Source organism: Dermacentor silvarum, chromosome 4, assembly GCF_013339745.2.
Source record: "Dermacentor silvarum isolate Dsil-2018 chromosome 4, BIME_Dsil_1.4, whole genome shotgun sequence".
In the NCBI taxonomy this organism is placed as follows: Eukaryota; Metazoa; Arthropoda; class Arachnida; order Ixodida; family Ixodidae; genus Dermacentor; species Dermacentor silvarum.
Genome location: NC_051157.2, coordinates 90,132,270 through 90,153,326, shown reverse-complemented (window position 1 = coordinate 90,153,326; position 21,057 = coordinate 90,132,270). Strand labels below are relative to the sequence as shown.

Below are 21,057 nucleotides of genomic sequence, written 5' to 3'. Positions count from 1 at the left end.
CTATCTTGTTCCAACTATCGTGGTAGTAGAAGCAGTACTCAACACAGAAGACTTGGGACAGTGTTTTGACACTTTTATTTACTAAAAAAAAAAAAAAAACACCCTTCTGCGTCCCTGTTAAGGCAGAAAACAGACTAGTTGGTGATGATGGAATAATGACGGTGGCAGTTCGTGTTACGGGTGCCTACACAACGCACAAGTTGTACTTTTGTACAAACTCTTGGAGGAAAACGAAACGACAATACAACTTGACAGTACACCGCAAGGGTTGGGGGTACTACAGGCAGGGGCTATTGTGCTTAAGCCCATTAAAGAAATTGGGAGAAGGGACATGGACAATTATACAGTTACATGGCACATGCATACATGCAAGCATACCTCGTACAGTGATGGCACATTGTATCGCATCAGTTCTCTCTCTCTCTAGGGCACAAGGAAAGGCACACAACTTGTCTCCTGCACTAAGTGGCCCGTTTAGTATTGTAAGGAACCTATGAGCCTCTGCTCAGAACATGCAGCATTCCTGTGCACCAACTTGGAGGTATGCCAGCTTGCTCTAACAGCAGAAAAGGCCACAATGCTCACAAAAGCTGTGAAGCTTGCCATTTATCTTTAGGCAAGTGTAAATTTTGAAGAAATATGAGATGGCGCTGGTCATATGTTGCATTGCCACGCGAGCCTGTGATAGAGATTTCTACTGGCTAAACAGCTGGTTCACCTAACGCTCAAATTTTACACGGAGGCACCACTATATGGTGCCTTTTGTTTAATTCTGCGCTCAGATTCATATTTTATTTACAATTGCAGTTCGCCTGAAAAGTTTATGGACAGCAGGATCTGCGAAAAAGCTGAACACTTCTGCAGCCTGGCATCTTAGCTTGTACTAGTATTTGTGAACATCATATTGTTCAGTTTTATTGGCTGAGTATGTTGGAAAATTCAGTGTTTTCCTATATCCCGTGGCTGATAAACTTTTGACCACTGTTCCTTCCACTATGCGTTTTTCATGTGGTACCGCAGCTTAAGATACGCAAATTTGATTTAATTCAGGAAGAAACAGCTAAGTACTACGTCTAGGCATGGCGTTGAACAAAATGCACCATGAAGTGCCACCTCTGTGACAACAGTACATGTAAATGAGCCAGCATTTAGCCAGAAAAAACTTTCACATCTGATTCCCTTGTCAATATGCGATTCTGCACATCCTTAAATCACATTGCTTCTAATATTCTGCGCCAACTTGCCATGCAAGAGTATCGAGTGACAAGCCACAGCAACTTCTGATAAGTACTAAACCCTGGCCTCCCCATCATGAAAACTTTGGCTTTGGGCTCAGTTCAACGACTTCTCGCCGAGACAATTGGAATATCGTCACGCATCTTTGGAAGGAAGCCATGCACACTGTTCCTGAAAGTTGCCCGCTGGACATAGGCAAAAGTTTACAAAAGTAAAAAAATGATGCTACTGTTCATCTTCATGGTGGAAACTTGCAGCACAGCTAAAAATGAGTTCTTACCTTGGCAGAACTACCTGGCTCTAACTTAGCAACACATTTTTTTTTTTTTTCATAATGGCTAAAATACTTTCTTGCTTAATGTAAAAAAAAAAAAGAAAAGAATACTTGATTGAATTAATTCTTGCAGTGCAGCTTAGGCTTTTAAACAATGCATAAGCTCACAAATCTACTAGGAAGAAAAATCTACAAAGATCTCACTTTCATCAGCATGAACAGTTAGCAGTTAATAGTATAGACTCTCACTTCGCACTCAAAAGTGCCAAAATCCACAAAGCAACAACCAAGGCGCAGATCTCCCAGCAGCACGGCAACACATGGGCAATTTGAAGCTACACATTCAGACAGCTTGAAAACAATGACATCACAATTTTAGGACAACTTGCGCTGCGCTTAATAGTTACAGTACTTGCCTGCAGTGCTGAATGACAAGTAATTAAATAAATGTTTTGTAAGTATCGTGGCACCATATCTGCAGTGAAAATGACAGAGAAGACTTTTTTTTCATCACATGTGCAGCCGCCTTTCATAGCTGCCTTGGAAGCGACCAAGGAATTACAAATACCAGTTATAAGAGTGCAATATCACATTGCATAATATGCCGATGCCTCCAAATGAATGCTAATGACACGAACCAGCTTTGTGATGCTGAATGCAATTCCAGTGCTCAAATCAAGTGCAAATACCTTTGCTTGCTTTGCATCATAACGAATCTGCTATGAGCATATTTAAGACTGAAAGTGCTTAAATAAAAGTTGAGTAAGCAGGTTCGATGGCACGGCCCCAAAGCTAGTAGTGCCTGCTTAACTCCACACTATGGGTCACTTTAAGCAGCCAATATTGTGCATGCGGAAAAACAGAACATGCAAGCAACTTCAGTTTGCAAAATTTATATGCAGTGAGTATTTTGTTTAAGTGTTAAGTTGAAGGACATGCCAGAATGCACAACATGTTCCAGTGATTCAGTAAAAAAGTTCTACGAGAGCAGAGCAGATAAAAACGTACGATGCTCTGCAGGGCATGATTGAAAGGCACAACACAAGAAGAAAGAAAGTCAGTGAGGACCTCAAACTAAATCGGAAAGACTCGAACTAGAATGGCAGCTGTAACTGACAACGTCAGATCACAAAAGTGTGTATCAAGGGGACATGCTCAAAACAGCACATGCCCAATAAGATGCCTTGGGCTTCCAAAGCAGCTACAAAGTAATTTTAGCCACAAGCGGCTTTGCAGAAGTAAATGCTATTAAAAATGCAGAGAAGGCAAACAGCTGGAAAAGCCTTTCTGCATTGACAGCGAGGAGTTTTCAATTGGGCAGGGAGACACAACTTTCATTCCAGCATTTTTTAAGGAAATAGGAGAACTAAAGAAAGCAATCGACTAAACGGACAATTCGATTTTCTCTGGCCTGAATAGAATGCACACGGTAGACCGCTGCTCACCATTAAAAAGTTAGGCATGTGTGCCAGGTGAAACATGTTCATAACACGTATGGTGGAAGCTTAAAAAGACAAGCAGTATTGTGTAGAGGGTACGAAAACTGGCTTTCGGTGGCCCTGAAAGAGTGCGAAAAATTAGTAAGTGATAACGCCAGCAGTCAAATTACACAATATCAACAAAAAGCTTCACAAGTGGCCTCGCTCATGGAGGAAATACGGAAAGCATTTCAGCTCGTAAGAATGTTTCTAAAGGTGTGCTTGGTATGGCAGTACAAGCACATGCACTGGTGAGCTAATGTCATTATCATAGGCTAATTTTCACCACTCTCTCATTGCTCTCAAAAAACGGCCACCCTTGAAACACTGTGCTCTGAATTGCCAAAGGCACGGCAGCACCGTACATATGATGGGATCCCTCCTCAGTATTTTACTATGAGATATGCAAAGCAAGCCTTCATTGAGCCTGCGACGCGACACTGACATTTTTTTTTCCCCCCAGTCTCTCTTTTTGCGTGTAGCAACACAGGGCCGACAACACGACAAGTCAAGCTAACACATTGCGATTGTAGAGTCCGCTGCAATGTCACGCAGCCACCGCAGATAGTCTCGCAGGCACTTTATAGATAGAGCGTGGAGAGGTGCCAGAACTTCGGCAGCACGAGTCTTTCGGCATCTGCATCTTCACGGCTAATAACAGTCCGTGGCAGGGGCAAGACGGAGAAGGCGACAACCTTGCGTGAGAATGTCGGCCACAAATGACGTTGCTGCGCTCCTTCGCACAACTGTTTCGTCCTACAGCACAACACAGGAGGCTTGTCCCCGTCCTCGTAACAAGAAGGGGCACGGCGACCTCAGTCCTTGCTGTCTGACCCCGACTCGGAGTCGTCATCGTCGTCACTGCTGTCTGAACTGCTGTCACTATCACTCTCACTGCTGTCTTCCTCATCGTCTTCTTCATGGTTCGTGTTGGGCTCGGTCTGAGGAGAGAGATTGAGAAAACTTATCGAAATGTCAAACTAGCACAAATGACAGACAGAAACAAAAGTGGACGTATTAAAATAGTAAAATATTCTGAACAGAATAAGTGTTCGGAAGAAAAAATACTGATTCTAATACTCAATGAGTTTGGATGGGGACTCGAAGTAAACAAAGCAATGTTGAAAAATAAACGGGTAAAGTGCGGGTGAAGTGCAGGCTAGTTGGTGAAAAATGATATAAAAAATCTTATAACTTTCAACAAAAAACATTGTTCACAATTCAAACTCTGCTCAGGTGGGAAGTTCGTAAATGAAACATGTGAAAGCTTACCACACCTTGTGCAATCGTGAAAATCACAGTAATCAAAGAAAAACTGCACAACCACACGCAGGTAAAGAATTTGGTCTGTTGCAATATATATAACATCGAGATCTACCAAGGAGGCAAAACTTCCTCTCCATAAAATGAAAACACTAAATCTGCCAGCAGCCTAAAAACAAGGCAGCTTCATTATACTACTGCAGATTTAGTGTGTAAAAATTAGTCACTCTGCACACTCACTCAGCAGTTGGTGCCTCTGGGATGTGGAGAATGCCTTATGCAACAGAATAAGTCAAAAACAAAGGTTAAAGATACGTCTAATATTCGAGTCATATCCCTGCTTTCGATGACAATTGAAACAACAGGCCATTAAAACCTGAGCCTAATTGGCTCCGTCGAGCGAGCCCACGGAAGAAAGCCAAAGGGGCTCACGGATTTCAATGATATGTCCCTTCTTTTTTTTTTTTTTTATGCTGCGCTAGATCAGCGTATTTCAACAAAATTATGGAATCGAACCTCGTTATAACAAAGTTGCATAGCACAATAAAATACCTTTGTTGTATCTGATATTCATAAAAGCATATATTTGCTACATGCTGATATCAGTAATAAACATTTTACATTTACTTTGCCGATCAACAAAAAAGGTGGGCTTTGTGCGCCAGGACGAGAAACGTTTCCCCATGGGTGAAACTAAACACGGTGGAGGCCGCTGACATTACCGAACTCTGGGAGCACGTCGCTACTGACGATGAAATAGGTGGTGCTTCGAAGGAGGAGTTTCTAAGTGCAGGTAGTGCTGCCTCGTTCTGCGAAGAGATCTCCGCCGGGGCGATCGTTGTCCCGACAGACGGCGGCGTTGTGCGACAGAGGCGACGAGATTGACAATGGCCCGTCATTGACACCGACCCCAATGTTCAACCAAAGTGCAATGTCGTCGATCGAGTCGCTCATTGATTTCACGCATGCTAAATTATAGCCGCCAGTTTTTGCGCAGCAGCTGGACGCGATGCACACGACGATTGTGAATCCGGAACTTCTGCGAAAGCAAGCGCAGATTTCTATTTCAGCGCACCTAACGATTTGAGACGCTATTTAGAGGTATAAATAAAAATTTTATTTTTCACAGCCTACTTTTTACAATGTCGATTTTTTATCGCAAGTGGCAAATATGGTTTCGGGACTATTTTTCATTCTTCTTGATGTCATTATAAGTGGACTGCACTGTATATGAGCATTTTTGCATTCTGAACCTACAAATACAGTTAAACCTGCTTATAACGAACCTCCATATAATGAATTCCTGGATATAACGAAGTTTTTCTATTCCCCGCCATTACTCCATAGAAGCACATGTATTTGAGACCTCTACATAACGAAGTGGCAGCAGGAGACCCCCTCGATATAACGAATTTCCCCCTCCGACAGCCTAGAGATTTCGCCCCAAATATTGTCATTTTTGCGCGAGCGGCAATCGGAAGCACCTTGTCCGCCGCGACGGAATGCGAAGCGAGCGCACGTGTGCGTGCGTGTGCGACGCGGGCCTGCATCCCTCGACCCGGCGATCTTGCCGCGGCGGGCGTGACCTTTCCCCCTCCTTTCATTCAAACCTGATCCTGCCGCTTGCTGCAGCTGGCCTAGCCTGCCAAGCCGGTACTCTCTCCTTTTCCAGTTGATGTTGCCGACGCGCTGGTACACGCTGTGACACATCACACTCGATGAGCACGGACGCGCGCTGTCAAACACTGGCGGTGTGTGGAAGTGCCGCTGGAGAAGCGAGCGAAGTGACCTTCGTGCTGTTGTCTCTCGCTTCAACGCAAACTGAGCGCCGAGAACACACAGCACGCACAAAGCTATGAGCCGCCGACACACCTACACTGCTAGACTCTGCCGCAACGCAGATCACGTTCAAGATACGGCCCGCGCGACCTCGCGCCGCCGCGCAGTACGCAGTTGATGCCAGAGTACAGTACAACGCCGCCCCGCTATCCCTCCCCCCTCGCTCGCTCGCTGGTGCCTCGAGCGCAACGGAAGAAGGCGTGCTTCCTCCCTGCTTTTCTTGCGCGCGCGAGATTAGCCGCGGTCGTCGGCTCCCTTCGCACGTTTTCACTCGTACATACAGCATACGGCGCGCGGCGACTGCGTTATCGCCCTTGGAGTTTATACGGGATATCTATGAGCCAAAACCAATTTTAGAGCCACAACGCGTCATAGACACCATCTTTATGTAGCAAATACGGATCTCAAGGGCCATACTTTTCTGGCGGAAACCGAAAATACGTCATAGTTGTCGCCCCCGGCACTTTGGGCGGCCAATGCCATCGTCCAGTCACTAAGCCAAGTGACATGAAAAGTCAAAATGGCCGCTCGGGCCGGCGCGGCGTGGCAGTTCGCAACGTATGATGCGGGAACAGTCCCACAGTTGCGACGCAACAGCGGGGTTACCAATGCATTGGGTTCTATGGGAGCTGTGCCGGGACCGGCCGAAAACGAACAGCCGGGAAAACGCAGCCCCCGGGAACGTAACAGCGGGGTTCTATGTAACACTATACGACACTACAACGCCATTGTGGCTCTCGCTCTTTGTTTCCGATGCCTCGCGCTTGTGCGAAACGACACGCGTCCACACATTCGGTACCTGGTGTGACATTCCAAGGATGAGTGCTTCAACAAAAACGAAAACGGGTGCGCGTTACAATCGAGGGCGCATTACAATCGAGTAAATACGGTAAGCGTTTCTTTTTCGAATTTTCGTGCCGAACCTGCATATAACGAAATCCTCTTTATAACGAAGTTTTTCGGGAATTTGTCAATTTCGTTATATCCAGGTTTAACTGTAGTGCATAGCCACCATGCCCGGGGATCGAAACCAATGACCTCAGGCCATAGCCACTGAGCCAATGCAGAGGTTAGGAAAGGAGTCCAGTTCAATACTATGAGCTTTGCTCACCTTAGCCACTACCGGCGCTGTGGCCAAGCTCGGTGCCTCTTCCTTCTTGATGACAGGTGTCTGCTGCTTCTTGGAGGGCAGGGCTTGCTGCTTGGGGACTACTGGCGGCAACGTGGGGGCAGAGGGCTCGTCCGACTCGTCGCTACTAGATGAGTCTGAGGAGCCAGATTCAGACTCTTCCTCTTCTTCCTCCTCTTCAGAGCTCGAATCTGAGTCCTCGTCATCGGACTTGCCAGCCTTCTCCTCAGTTCCCTCTTCCTCCTCTCCCTCCTCCTCCTCTTCTTCCTCGTCATCATCTTCGTCTTCATCGGAGGACTCTTCTGAGCTGCTCTCCTCTGTTGATGCATCCTCCTCCTGGGAAAAGGATGACAAAGAGAACAACACAACATGACACACCGAGATTAATGCAAGTAAGTAGCATCTTCAATTTGTTGTCTCGCACTACTTATGACTGCCTGAGGCGCTGCCTTCAGCCAATGAGCTTTGGCGTATGCATCTCAGGCAGTCCTGCGCAGTGCGGGAAGGCAAGTAGGATTCGCTACTGAACCATTGCAGTGGTAGTCTCAAGGTAGTGTAGCTGTTTTTGCACATTTTCAGTTTCCTATCTCTTGCATAGTTCTTCACAGGCTCTTCATAAAAGTGCCATACACCTAGATGCACAGATATCCTGAAGGTGTGTGGCTTGACGAAGAATGATAAAGGTACGTTAGGCTTTGCATCAAAAGCCAGCCACAGTTTATGAGGAATGCCACAATGAAGATTGCGAGAATGTGCTGCAAACTATGACACTTTAACAGACAAGGAAGAGAGGTTGTGCTCACCAATGGAAATGGCCACTCCCCATGAAAACAGAATGACTGCCAGAATTGTTATATTCGCTGGCTGCTTTAACAGCTACAGCTGCGTGCCATAGCTGCCTTACTTTCTTTAATCCTCGCTCTTCATACATTCAGCACAACTTTAATGTACTCGTATTAGGCAGCAGCAAATTCATTCTCCAGGCTCAATCTATTTGATCTGTAACTTCCACCATGGCAGCACCACGCTTGAAGAGCTTCGTGCACAAGGATACATACCAACTTCTACAAATTCTAGTATAGCCTACAACTTCCATATATTATATTATAGAGTTTCAGTTGTAACCCTATTGCACTATGATGTTAGATCAAACATTGCAGATCAACTGGAGCGTGAAACACTGGGAAGTCGACCCACCGTCTCAGTTTCAGAGGATGTAAAGTGTTAAGAAAAAGTGACAACTCACACCCGTAACTAAGATGCTGTGTATTACCAAATGTATTCCATGTGGTAAAGTGTCACTCTTCTGTACAGACCAAGGCAACACATGACAAGGTTGTGCAAAAACGGCGGTGCCCCCACTGCAGCACCATGCGTTACATTTTACACTTCCTGTTAGATGGTACTATGTACGACCTAGGTCACGAATTTTGCATGCATGCTTGCGCTCTATGGTCATGGCTGCACTGTTGAATGTGCTTTATAGCAATGTCTCCAGATCACTCTGCAATACAGAAAGCGAAAAAGACTTGCAGTTGCTTTTATGCTTCACGCAGTAAACAAGTTATGCAACAGAGTGGTGAAGCAACAGCTTACTTCATGGGCAGAGGCAGGATGGATGGCGCAGTTGGCTGCAGCAGTGCAAGGCTAGATCTGCCAGTACCTGTACTACTGTGCGTTGCAAGATAGGAGTGCTAGATTTATAACTCTTCCAGCTAAACTGCTGGTGAATTTGTGGCTTCACCACAAACGACACCAAACGTGGTGTCGTCTCTGGTGAAGCCACTCAAAATGTGTTGATCACACCACAGCAGAAAGGTGGCGCCATCTGTCATGGCTACGGTGAACACCGTGTTTCCGCTGTAGCAATGACAGATGGCGCCATTGTTCCGCTGCAGCAAAATAGAACATTTTTGAGTGGCCTTGCTGAAGGTGACACCCACTTCAGATTTGCCGGTATTGTGGACAAAAGTAATGCCTCAAAACATAGTATTAAATCAAACTCACTGAAAAATGCTACCCCTATGCGAATTTTGAGCACAAACAAGACAGTGGTTGAGCAGTTAGTCATCTATACCTGGTGCTCCTATCTATGCAACAGTCAGTATATATTTGCGCACACACATACACCTACCTTGACTTTGGCGTCGTCAGCAGCGGCAGCAGCCTTGCGCCTCTTCTCCTTGCGGGTGGCAGCTGCCTTTATCGCTCCACCCTTGCGCTTGGCCTTCATCCTGGCTCGCCGTGCCTCATACTCAAGCCGGTCCTCAGGACTCAAACCCTGCGCATCGCACATGGAGAGGAGGAAGGGAAGCTTTAGCCAACACCCCATCCCAAGGCTGTGCTTGGGTTTTGACAGCACTGTAGTGGGTGTTCTTTAGTGTGAGTCTAAACCTAACCAATAGGGTATTCTGCCCTATTGGATTGTGACCACTCTAGCCAGGAACTCATATAACAATGGGGTACTGACAGCAATGTTTCAGGTTTTGTTTTTTTCCCACTGGTTATGACAGAAAATGACACTTGATAACAAGGCATAGTGCAGAAGTCCCCAATTGTGCCGCAGACATGTTTTAACTAAGGGCAGGCAACTATTCGAAGATTTGAACATGAATCGAACATTACACACCAACTATTTATATTCAAAAATTAATTTATATTTAAATATTTCAAACTAACTAAATATTTCGTAACAACTGACTGTTAAAGTCTTGTTATTTTTCTCCGTCTGCTAAATTAAGCACCAGTGAAACAACAAAAGCTTTAGAAGCAATGCAGAAACAAAACGGGTAATGCAAGCTTTATTTTCAATTTCGTGGCGGAAGCCTACATGACAACCTCTGATTTTTGCTTGTATACTAGTCTGTCATTTAGTGTTTTTGTCACTCTAGTCATGCAGCAGCTTTTTCTTTTATACTACAACCAGGCATGTTTTTCTTGCAACAGGCCTTTTACATGTGTCTACGGCACAGACGTCCTCCAGCAGCTTTTTCTTTTCTTTTTACAGAACTTCCGATATTTTTTCGGCAACCGTACAGCAGTCATTCAGTCTTGCAAAGCTTGTTTGTTACCATGCTCTAAAGAAGTTGTGAGGCTAATTGTGCAGCTTTTTTCATGATAATTAGTGATCTTATGTTTAAAACTGATCTTACTTGTCCCTGATGTATTTTTTTCCCCACTAGTTAAAACAAGCGTGGTACCTTATTATGCCAAAATAAATATTCCTGCTGTAAATACATGCAGCCTGCATTTGAATATTCATTATTGAATTTGTATTCCAAAAATTTGGTATTCACCCACGTCTAGTTTTAACATTTCTTTTACTGATAAATGATTGCAGTTCTGGCGTCTATTACAGTGTAGCCCACTTACAACGAACCCACTTATAGCGAAAAGCACTTTAGACGTACTTTTGAGAACTACTGTTCGTTCATCCATTGTAATGCACCACTAGTAACGTTAGCCCAGGGATCTTCATGAACTCAGCTCATCATGAGCGATTGTCGCTTTTTCACCTTATGATGAGCTCACCTCATCAGGAGTATTTCGCCACTTTCTGAATCCTTTCTTGTGTGCAAAGAATGCCAAAGGGAATTTTTTTCTTCTTTCATGGCGAAGACGTTCTATTATCATCGCTTCTTTATAGAATTAAAATTTAACACTATTTGCAGCCATACTTCTGTGCTTTAACAATGTTATTAAAGCATAACATATGAAAAGATGAGGGTCAGTTTTTTTGAAAGAAATAATAATAGTAAAGCTTTAAAGGCAGCATGTCATACATCAGGAGAAACTTGCTTGTGTAGTTTCACATATGGTTAATCAGCCCACAAGGGATTGCTCCTGGTCTGAAAAGTGAGCCACCCACGTCTTTCCACCCTCCCTTGGGACTTAGTGGAGTTGGGCACCAAGGAAAGTGAAAGGAAGACATCAGGGGGGGGCAGGGAATATGCATATGCACCTCAAGAAATCGCGCCAGCTCTTTGTTGTACTTGCGCTGCAAGTCCTGGACTGCACGCTTGTAGCGCTCCTTGTCGGAGTCCGGCATAGCGTTCCAGCGCTTGGCGATCTCGGCCATGCGGTTCTTGGGATCCACGTCGACCAGTTGGCTGAGCATTTCCGTTGAGAACACCCCGTAGCCGCTCCTGCACGTGCACCAGTCCAGCATTATTGTTTCTTCCCAACACTTAGCGGACCGCAAGATTTTAAAAGTCTACTTCATCGCAGTACATTTGTGTTATGTATAGTAAAGCATATAAATGTTGCAAAGGTGGCTTTGGTTTCGTATCTGATTGCTCTACGCAGGCAATTTCCAGCCCGATTTTCTTGGAAGGAAAAAAAAAAAAAAAGTGAGAGAGAAAGAGAGTTGGGGCACATACAGTAATTGGACATTGTGAGCTACGGTTATTGCTCAAAAATCTTCCTATGGCAGATGGGAAATAAGCGTTTTTGACAGGAAATGACGTGTTCAACGCATTCACTGTTCCCAAGTTTTGCCGAGACGGACGCTGCCACAAAAGGGCTCACTATAGAGGTCACCATAGGGGTCAGGCACGTGTGTGCAGACTGGTCAAGTTTGAATTATTTGGCGAAGGCCAATTTTAGGATTGAAATAACTAAAGGTCATGCCCACAGAAATGCATAGGCGATGGCTGGTACCTTTGGTCCAGGATCAAAACCGAAAATCCCAAATTAACCAGAGTCGAATTAATGGGAATCTACTGCACTAACTATAAGTTGTGCATGCTCATATTAGCCAAAGCTTCTCTATCTGAACTTCCCCCTTGTGCATGCATCTTACTTGGCAATAGAGACTGTGCATGAACATAAGAGGGCTATCACTCTCCAACTTACTGGGGTGGCTTTTTTGGTTCCCCTTTGAAGAGCCGGTTCCTCCTGTTGAGGTTGGGCACAGTGGGTACCTGATGCACCTTCTCCTCTTTGCTGCGGGCGACAAGAGGGACAACAGGTTAGAGGATCCACCACAATGTGGCTGCTAATAAATTGAGAAGTTCTGGATATTGTCTAGCAAGTAGACATCACAGTCGCTTACACTTTGTGTCCATTTGTTTCCTCAATGGCCTTCTCCTTCGCTTCTGTGGCCATCTTCTTGTATTTCTCCTGTGGAAAGCAAAGGCAAAGCATTTAAATCAAAAGTGATCAGGAGCAATTTGTAAACTTAAAAGTACAAGGAAAGCACACAGTGCAAACTGACTCCATTTGTGCTTGTTAACATTAAAAGAGCCGAGCTTGTTCTGCTGGAAATTTCTTCCACATCAACTGAGGACCATTCTGATGCCAAGTTGGTGCTGTATCAACATGCCCATTGACACAGTGAGCAGATACTGTTGCATTTGAATGGTTACAAGATCCACATCAGCTATCTTGCTTTACAGCAAACATACAGTTGCGATGTTATGTTTTTCGTAGCTCCTACTACCACTGAATTTTTTACTGCAAGCTGACCCAAGTTCTCACCTAGTTCTAGTTCTCAGATTGGCACCTCTACGATGAAACACACGACACTGCAGCCAGCAGTTGTTTGTTACCATTACAAGTCCGCAAATCCTGACTTACTGCTGTACCAGGTCAGGTAAGCTTGCAGGTATCAACAAGACCTATGCATGATACCGTGTAGGCACTGCGAGCCCCATAGTTTGACCTGAGAAAGTTAAAAGTGATATAGTGAAGACATCTGAAGAAAGATAACAAGGTAAGCACTTAGTCTTTTTTCACAAGTCATCTCTGTCACGTCTTCTAATTTGACCGACCACAAGTTGGCCAGTGAGCCCAGCTATGGATTCTGCTGGCCATGCTACGGGCACAATCAGACGTCATGGTGAAAGCTGGTAGGCGAAAGTACGGACAATGAGCACGACTGGTTGAGCACAACCTTCACTGCGAAAATTAATCACCTTTTCCATGGGCTTATCCATATGCAAAGCACAGTTCCATGTTCAAAGTAGTACCATGTTCAAAGGGGGCATGCACACGTGGTACACTGGCAAAGAAGGAAGCATACCATGAAGCCACGGCAAGTTTGCTGAAGCATGGGCAATCTGTATTCAATGAATTGCGGCAAATGTAAAAAGCTTCCATTTAGGTGTTGCAGTGCCTGTTGGGAGTGCAAGGCACATAAAACTTAAAGGCGGCTCTTGTCCATACGGCACTTTAGGCTTACCAAGCTTCAGAACTTGTTCTCTTAATTCAGATTTGTGAAAAAACGCTAAAATGCTTTTGTTAGGGACTCCCGAGTCTCTACATTACGTGCCGGCTTCTACTGTCCTCCTTAAAAAATCAAACCGAAATGAAATGGCGGGGTTTAACGTCCCCATGAGCATTCTTGCATGCCACCCCTATTGGAATGCGGTTGAGGCAGCCGGTAATCAAACCCATGACCTCGTGCCCAAGTCCACACTACCATATCCACTGAACCACTGCAGTGAGTAACCCTGAAATGTCAAGCCCAAACCACACCTCCACAAGGGCATACATTTCCCAGCTCACCTTTTTGCGTTCGGGCAGCTCGGAGAACTCTCGGGCGAGCGCGCGCATCACCTCCTGGTGGGACATCTGTGGACAGCGCTCCTTCATGGCGGCCAGCTTCTCCTGCTGGAAGAAGAACATGGCCGACAGGGGCTTCTTGGGTTTTGGTCGCTCTCCTGCGGGGGGCTGGTTCTCGTCGCCAGGTGTGGCACGGATTCCCTTGCCCGACGCAGTCAGGTTGCTGCCCTTGGAATTTCCTTTGGCTGCTGCACCCCCGCCGGCAGATGCAACCGACTTGTGCGGCGCTGAGTCGGCCTCAACCTTTTGCCGCTCTTCCTCTGGAAGGTTGCTCAGGTAGGCTGCATATTTCTCCTTGTACTTGGCATTAGCCTGTGCCACCAAGCGAGGATGAGAAAAGGAGAAAAAAAAAAGGTAATTTAAAAGAGAGGGAAGGAAGAAATGCAGGGAGGTTAACCAGATGCATGTCCAGTTTCTTACCTTGCACTGGGGGAAGGGGATAAAGGTATGTAAAGAGAGAATGAAGGAGAGAAGGATAACTAGTTGCACACACACAAAAAAAAGTGCACGTCGAGTCAATAAACGGTTGATGAGACCTGTTGACTTGAAGTACTGTAGTAATAATCTCCGCTGCTTTCTGTTACAGCAAGGTGCATGGTCATGCTCCATTAAGAGATCATCTGATAAAGGGCTAAAGCCATTATGGAGCATCCATGCTCCAACGCAAGACTAAATACATATGAAGGTTACGATTTAGCCACGACACACCCTGCAACTATGTTTTACATATATATGTTCAATATTTATTGCTTCTGCCATTGTCATTAAACTGTTAGTATCCTGCATCTCAGTTCTTCACGTGCTGTCCTTCATCTCGCATCACAGAGCAGTGTTCCAGGCACCAGCACTCACTGTTGCAATGAAGTTAGACTGTGCATGAATAACGCAGTCTGCAAGAGAGAGTTTGTACTCATTTGCGTTTAAGAAGTCCCAAATACTCATTTAGATAAGAGAGAGAGAGATCAGTGCATTCTCATAGTGTGGTATGAACAGTCTTTGGCGAACAAGTGATCACAGAACAGTGGAACAAGAGATTCCACACCCTCGTTGATACGACTCTGCATAATGCATACCCCCCCACATAGTCCACATGACTTAACAGCAAAGACCACTTATAATGTTACTGCTTATAGTGCAGGACTGGATAAAATGCTATCTTTCCTGACTACCGCTTACCTTCCCATAGAACTCAATGTATACGCATACCACTCATAACAAATACCGATTTAGTGGAGTCACCACCAGAAAATCCCGCAGATAAGCGAGGCCGCGAGCGTGCTTGTCAACGAGGTGCGCTGGCCGAGGGAAGAGCGACGAGGGCGATGCTGAGGAGGAGATGTGGAGCAAGTGAGCAAACAAGGAATGGAGTAAAAAAAGAAAACCGCAGCGGCAGCATGCTCGCTCAGCAGACGCGCGGTAGTTGCTTAGGGCATGGAGAAGCCTTTTGCTCCAGTCACTTGACTGTGACGGGCGGTCCGCACCGAACGCTTGCATCATTGTCGCTTTTTGGTTGTTCAGTTTGTGCACGGAAAGTAGATACAGCCGCTGACCGAATTTTTTTTTTTTTCAGACGCACGGGGTTGCAAAACAGATTGAATTGAATTATCGGACATAACGGAAAAATGAATTTCACCGGTAAAATAAATTTGTTGTCTTTTACAACAAATTTAATTTCAACAAAATGAACTTTTTTCTCATTTCAATTTGTTTTTACAATTGTCATATAATTCAGAAAATTTTGTGGGCCCATTCGTGTAAAAAAATCCATCAGAAACTACTTATTTGCAAAAAAGGTTGAATTTCAATATAGCAACATTTCGATATAACAAAGCAAATTCTAGATTTTACTGACTTCGTTATATCGAGGTTTAACTGTATATGACGCTTCGCGCTGCCCCAACAGGGTGACGCAGATACAGTAAGCTTCATTTTTGCACTATTTTTGCACCGTCAAAACTTTTTCGTGACCAGCATTTATATTTCATAAAACTTGACACAGCATTCATAAAATCATAGAAAGAGCCCAAATTTGTAAATGTTACGAAAAATTCAGGAGAGTTGTATGGTATACAGTGGTCATCAGTGTAGCAGAAGTACATCTGACCTTGGTGGCCTGCTTGTTGTAGGAATCTCTCTCTGGTTGGCTGAGGTTCTTCCATAGCTGTGAGATCTCTGCCATCTTCTCCTTAGCCGGTACATTCTTCAGTTGCCGCAGCATGATGCGCGAAAACAGGCTGTAGCCGGAGCTGCAACCAGGACAAGGTGCAATGACTCATCAAACGACAGCACACAAAATTGTTAAAAGGCCTACGCAGAAGAGCACTACCTTAATTTTTTTCCCCCCCTTGAAAATGAGATAGCATTGGCCGGGACCGTAACACACGACACATTACAGTTGATGTTGTGAAGACACATGTCGCAACAGAGGCTAGCTGAGGGCGAACCAACAACAACGCTCCTGTCATCTGCCCCCAGGCTGTACCATTCATTGAATTATTTAAAGTGCCAAACAGACGACACAAGAAGAGATACGCATGAGCGCTTAAGCGCTCGTCCGTGTCTCTTCTTGTGTCGTCTGTTTGGCGCTTTAAATAATTCAGTAACATGCACCAACTAGCCCAACAAAAAGTTCTGCTTGTGTACCATTCATATACATTCCAAGGAAGACACCTGACAGCATAACTCTGAGGACTTACTTAGGAGGCCGCTCAGGCTTTCCGTCGCACTTGTCCTTGAACTCTTGCTCGGCCTTGCTCAGTATCGGTTTTACTGCGGCTGCCTTGAAGCCCGGATACGCCTGGCTGTACTCCGCGACCTCCAGCTGCCAATACAAGAGACCAGAATACATCACTCTCCATTTCGTGCAACTGCTACCAGATGGGTTATTACCCTTAATATGGGCACAACTGTATGTGATAATGAACTGACAGACAGCACCACGTCCTGCCCTTATGTACTCTTTACTAAGAAACATGTACGAACTAGCACATTTATACGTATTTGTGATCAGTTTCATAGATTTCACAAGTCTTCAGTGTAAACACCAGTGTCCACTGGGTGCAGGCAGATGGTCATGATCACAACAATGGCCTTGCAGATCGCAATGCTCACTCTTTCTCACCACCTGTAACTCTTCCTCTTCCCTTCCCTCTGACTGCTGTTCTGCCCTCACTGCCCGACAATTTATTTTGTGGCGGGACATGCATACCTTCATTCCCTGCATGCCTGTTCCCTCCCCCAGAATCTTGAACACAATCTGAACACCTGCACAAGCCTTCAACTTACATACGGTTTTCACAACATTAGTAGTAGTACTACTTATTACCGCAATAATCAGAACAAAAAGAGTGAGAACCAGCAACCAAGCAAAGGGGCCAGCAGCTTAAAGCTCATGGAGGACATTTGTAAGGTTATCTCATTTTCAATACATTCTTGGTAAGTGAGCATTAGATCCAACCTGCCCTAAAATGCAGCATCAGAAGCCTTAGATCAATCCGAACTTTTATAAGCAAACCAATGTTGGTACTATATCTGAACTCACCTCGTATCGGTGCTGGTCTTGGAGTGCTCGTCGGATCCACTTGATGCGTTTACCATCAGACAACTCTGCCCACTGCTTGCGGATCTCCTCTTGGGCCTCTTTCTTGTCCAACTAGGAGGCCAAACGAGGCAAGGAGGTGCACAGGCACTTAGCAAAGCACTGCAGCGAACTTAGCAATCAAAAAAACATCTCACTAGAGTGTTAAGAGGAGCCCTGAAGCAATGCCTAGAGCAGGGCTGCACAACTCAAAACCAGCAAAGGTCAAAATCAACTTCTCTGGGAGCCACACAGGCTTGCATCTTAGTGAGAAAAGTTTCATGTTTTGCTTACAGAAAGTCGGTCTATGTTTGGTGTTAAGGCTTTCTTTGCTATTCTCGTCTTGTAATGTAACGCATTCAGCCGCAGGCCACTCCACCCACAGGCCCTATGTTTATTTATTTATTCATTTATTTATTATACATTCAGGGCCAATGGCATTACCTGTTGTACAGCCCTGATTTAGAGTCTTCCCCGAGTAATTCATGTGCTTAACCTACATAGGCCTTCAAAGGATGTAAGGACGACAACAGAAAATTTTGCTATCTGCATAGTTGTAGTAGGATGCTAGCAAGTGCAACTTCACTTTATTTGGAAAAAGAAAGGCGAGCGAAAAAAAAAAAAAAAAAAGAAGAAGACAGAAACAGCAGCAGCAACAACAACTGCCATATTGCCCATATGCCTCACTTTTCTTCAGCGTCCGTTAGGTTTAGTGGCGGTTACATACTGCGGCAGTTCCTCAATGGCTGCCGCCTTGCCTGATGCTTACCTTGGCAAAGTCGGGCTTCTTGAGACGGTCAAGAGTGAACAGCTGGATGGGCGTCTGCGGCTTCTCGGGCGCACTGGGTGGCAGGGCGGGAGCACCATGCAGGCGGCTGCTTACCGGCTGGCTCAGGAAACGCGTCTGGATTCTCTTTCCTAGGGAACAGTAAAATGGCAATGCAGAAGTTTAGCGGTCACTCCGACTGGCCTATTCGAAGCAAGTATGCTTGGACTTTTTTTTTTTTTTTTTTTTGTCTCTCAGGATAAAAGAATTGTACTGAACCAGTCAATCGAAAGTAGCTTTGCCGGTTCAACCAGTCGTGTCAGATCAGCCCACTTCACAGCGAAGCACTGGCTTTTTTAACTCCGTTGTCTAAGCACGGATTCAGCTGCAAATTCAAGATAGTACCACCTGAAATCTGCCTGTTCTTAGAACGAGTGTGTCCAGCACTCAATGTAAACACTGACTGTGTTCATTTTTATTCATAATGGCAACATTTTCTGCCGACGTTAAGGCTAACCAGCAACATTAAAATTACCCGGATGTCACCATAATAATAAAAAAGACCATCATCATCGGCCTACTTCATGCCAACTGCATGGCAGACCCTTTTAGCCATCTCCAATCACCGTCTTGTTTCAATCGACTCCGCCCTATGCCTGAAAATTTCCTATTCTTCACACCATATAACTGTCTGCTGTCCTCGACTGCACTTCCATTCCTTTGGCACTCACTTTGTTACGCTGATAAACTGACAGTTAGTACCTGTTCTATGCATTGCATGACCTGCCCAAATTGAATACTATGTCCTCTCTTATTTTCAAGGACATAGGGAAGTTGTCATTCATGACTTGACAGTACCTGCTGTATGCCCATAACGCAAAGCTTTCTTCATCTCTTTCCCACACTTTGTGATTGCTGTCTTGCCGAGTAGACAACAACTTGGGTCACTGGGTATTTGCCCGAACAAAGAAGCAGAAGAAGAGGCAAGAAGTGAAGAAGTCTCCAACAGATAATTGAAGACGTCAGCTACAGAGAAGCAAGAAAGGAGTTGGCAGCAGAAGCAGCCAAGTGTGTAAAAAGGAGTGAACAAAATGGGACCCAAAAGTGCACTGAGCAAGGAGTGCTGAGCTACAGAGAAATGAAAATGACGTCAGCAATAGAAGCAGCCGAGTGTGGAGAAAGGAGCAAAATTAAGAAAATGCTTTAACGTTGCACAAACATTAGATAGCTTTACTTAACACCGATTCCCACAGAAGCATGGGATCTGCAAATTTTTTTTTGTCTGGAGATTTCCTTTTTGTAATCCAGGTTCCTCATGACTGTGATTTGCCTAAAAAAAAAAAAAAACACTCCTCCACAGGTTCAGGAGGCTGATTACCAATTACAAACTCTTGTTCGTGTTAGTGATCACAGGCCTAGTGAATATTACATACCACTTGCAAATCAGACACGCATGCAATCTTTCACGACGATCTGGGGTGGAGCAGAATGTTTTCCACTGGAAGATTTGGACTTGCAAAATTTGAGTGCATGCTCGAGTAACTTGGGCAACTGCTCATGGATTGACTAGTGGACATTGCCGTATGACACTGACTGTTAATACAGGAAACTCTGGTATCATGCACTACACTCTAAGCTCATAATGAATTCCACCGGTCGCTTAGAGCAACTGTTCTCTGCTTGGTTTGCATGTTTGTCTATCCAAAATTAGACGCATGTTGCATGTTTTATTAGAAGATGGTGACGTTCAGGTGCCATTGCTTTGTAGTTGGTACCCGTTTCATCCACTCGAAGATGGCACAAAGATTGGGACCCCAAAAGCTAGACCAAAATGTAAGGCATGTGCGAATACTCGAATGTTACCGAACCGAATATCCAATGTGGAGGCCTTTCAGTCACCCGCGCAGTGCCACATATCGCGTGCGCCACAGAGCCCCTCGTGCTGGATGCCGCCCAAGCAAGCGTTTCACTTAGTTTTTCGGGGCAAAAGGAGCGCCGAATGCTCTACGGACGAGCCGTCCCGGCTGATTCGGTAGCGGACTTTGTCACTGCAAGCGCTCCTCGATGTCGGCCCATGTGCCCGAACACACAGCGCTGCGTCGGCCACTCCCTGTCGGGTGCAAAGTTCGTCTGGGTCGGCAGGACCGATCTAAATGATAACGCGACGCACACAGAAGGAACGGCAATGCGTATTTCGGAAAGTGCGAAAGCATGCGATAGGCACGCAGATCGTGTTGTACACGCGGCGACACACTTCACACCGCCTCAACCAATGTTTATAGTATCTATAAACGTTGGCATCAACAGCCGTCAATCTAACCCGCACGAACATATTAGCGGCAAGTATTCCACGATGCCTTGCGGCCCTTTACCACATCAGCCACTGGCAAATTTCTGTCAACGTGACACTACCTAGGCCATTAGGCCTAGTCGGCGCTGCGTCACGGGTGTCAGCAACTAAAAGTAATGGTTTGGTGTCGAATCACCACAGAAGCATTCGTAGCAGCCGCGCAACACTCGGAAAGCCGACAAACCGCCTCAATAACGAAAACGAGTACATGGAATGGCAACAAAGTTGTTCACGACCGCCATCTTTGCGACACACCGTACGGCAGCCTCACGTTCCCAATGTCGTTCGTAGACACACATCGGCATCTCTTTCTGTAGCTTCGCGCAACCACTCAGATGACTAGCCTTGGATTTACACAGCGGGCGCGAAAGTGTCATGACTCAGTTGCATGTATTTGCGCGGACTACGGATGAACGAAATTTAGGGGCGAGGGCGAGCATCGCGCGAACTTGCCGTAACCCTCCACATTTCATAATCTTTGACAGGTGGCAAACCACGCCAAACGGACGGCGCCTGCTCTTTACCGTTGGCGCTGACAACGCACGGAGCGGTGATCGAGTCACATGATACGCTGTCTTTCC

At 45.4% G+C, this 21,057-nt stretch overlaps 1 protein-coding gene across 1 annotated transcript in view; it reads right to left on the bottom strand.

Moving 5' to 3' along the window:
* Positions 1–58: 58 nt before the first annotated feature.
* Positions 59–21,057, bottom strand: part of LOC119450373 (nucleolar transcription factor 1-A-like) — a 32,295-nt gene continuing 11,296 nt past the window's right edge. The window contains 12 exon segments of the mRNA XM_037713807.2: positions 59–3,929; positions 7,202–7,555; positions 9,354–9,500; positions 11,181–11,364; positions 12,074–12,163; positions 12,273–12,340; positions 13,727–14,095; positions 15,888–16,029; positions 16,480–16,604; positions 17,325–17,435; positions 18,130–18,226; positions 18,228–18,278. Of these exon segments, the coding sequence (XP_037569735.1) occupies positions 3,804–3,929; positions 7,202–7,555; positions 9,354–9,500; positions 11,181–11,364; positions 12,074–12,163; positions 12,273–12,340; positions 13,727–14,095; positions 15,888–16,029; positions 16,480–16,604; positions 17,325–17,435; positions 18,130–18,226; positions 18,228–18,278 (1,864 nt within the window). The 3' untranslated portion in view covers positions 59–3,803.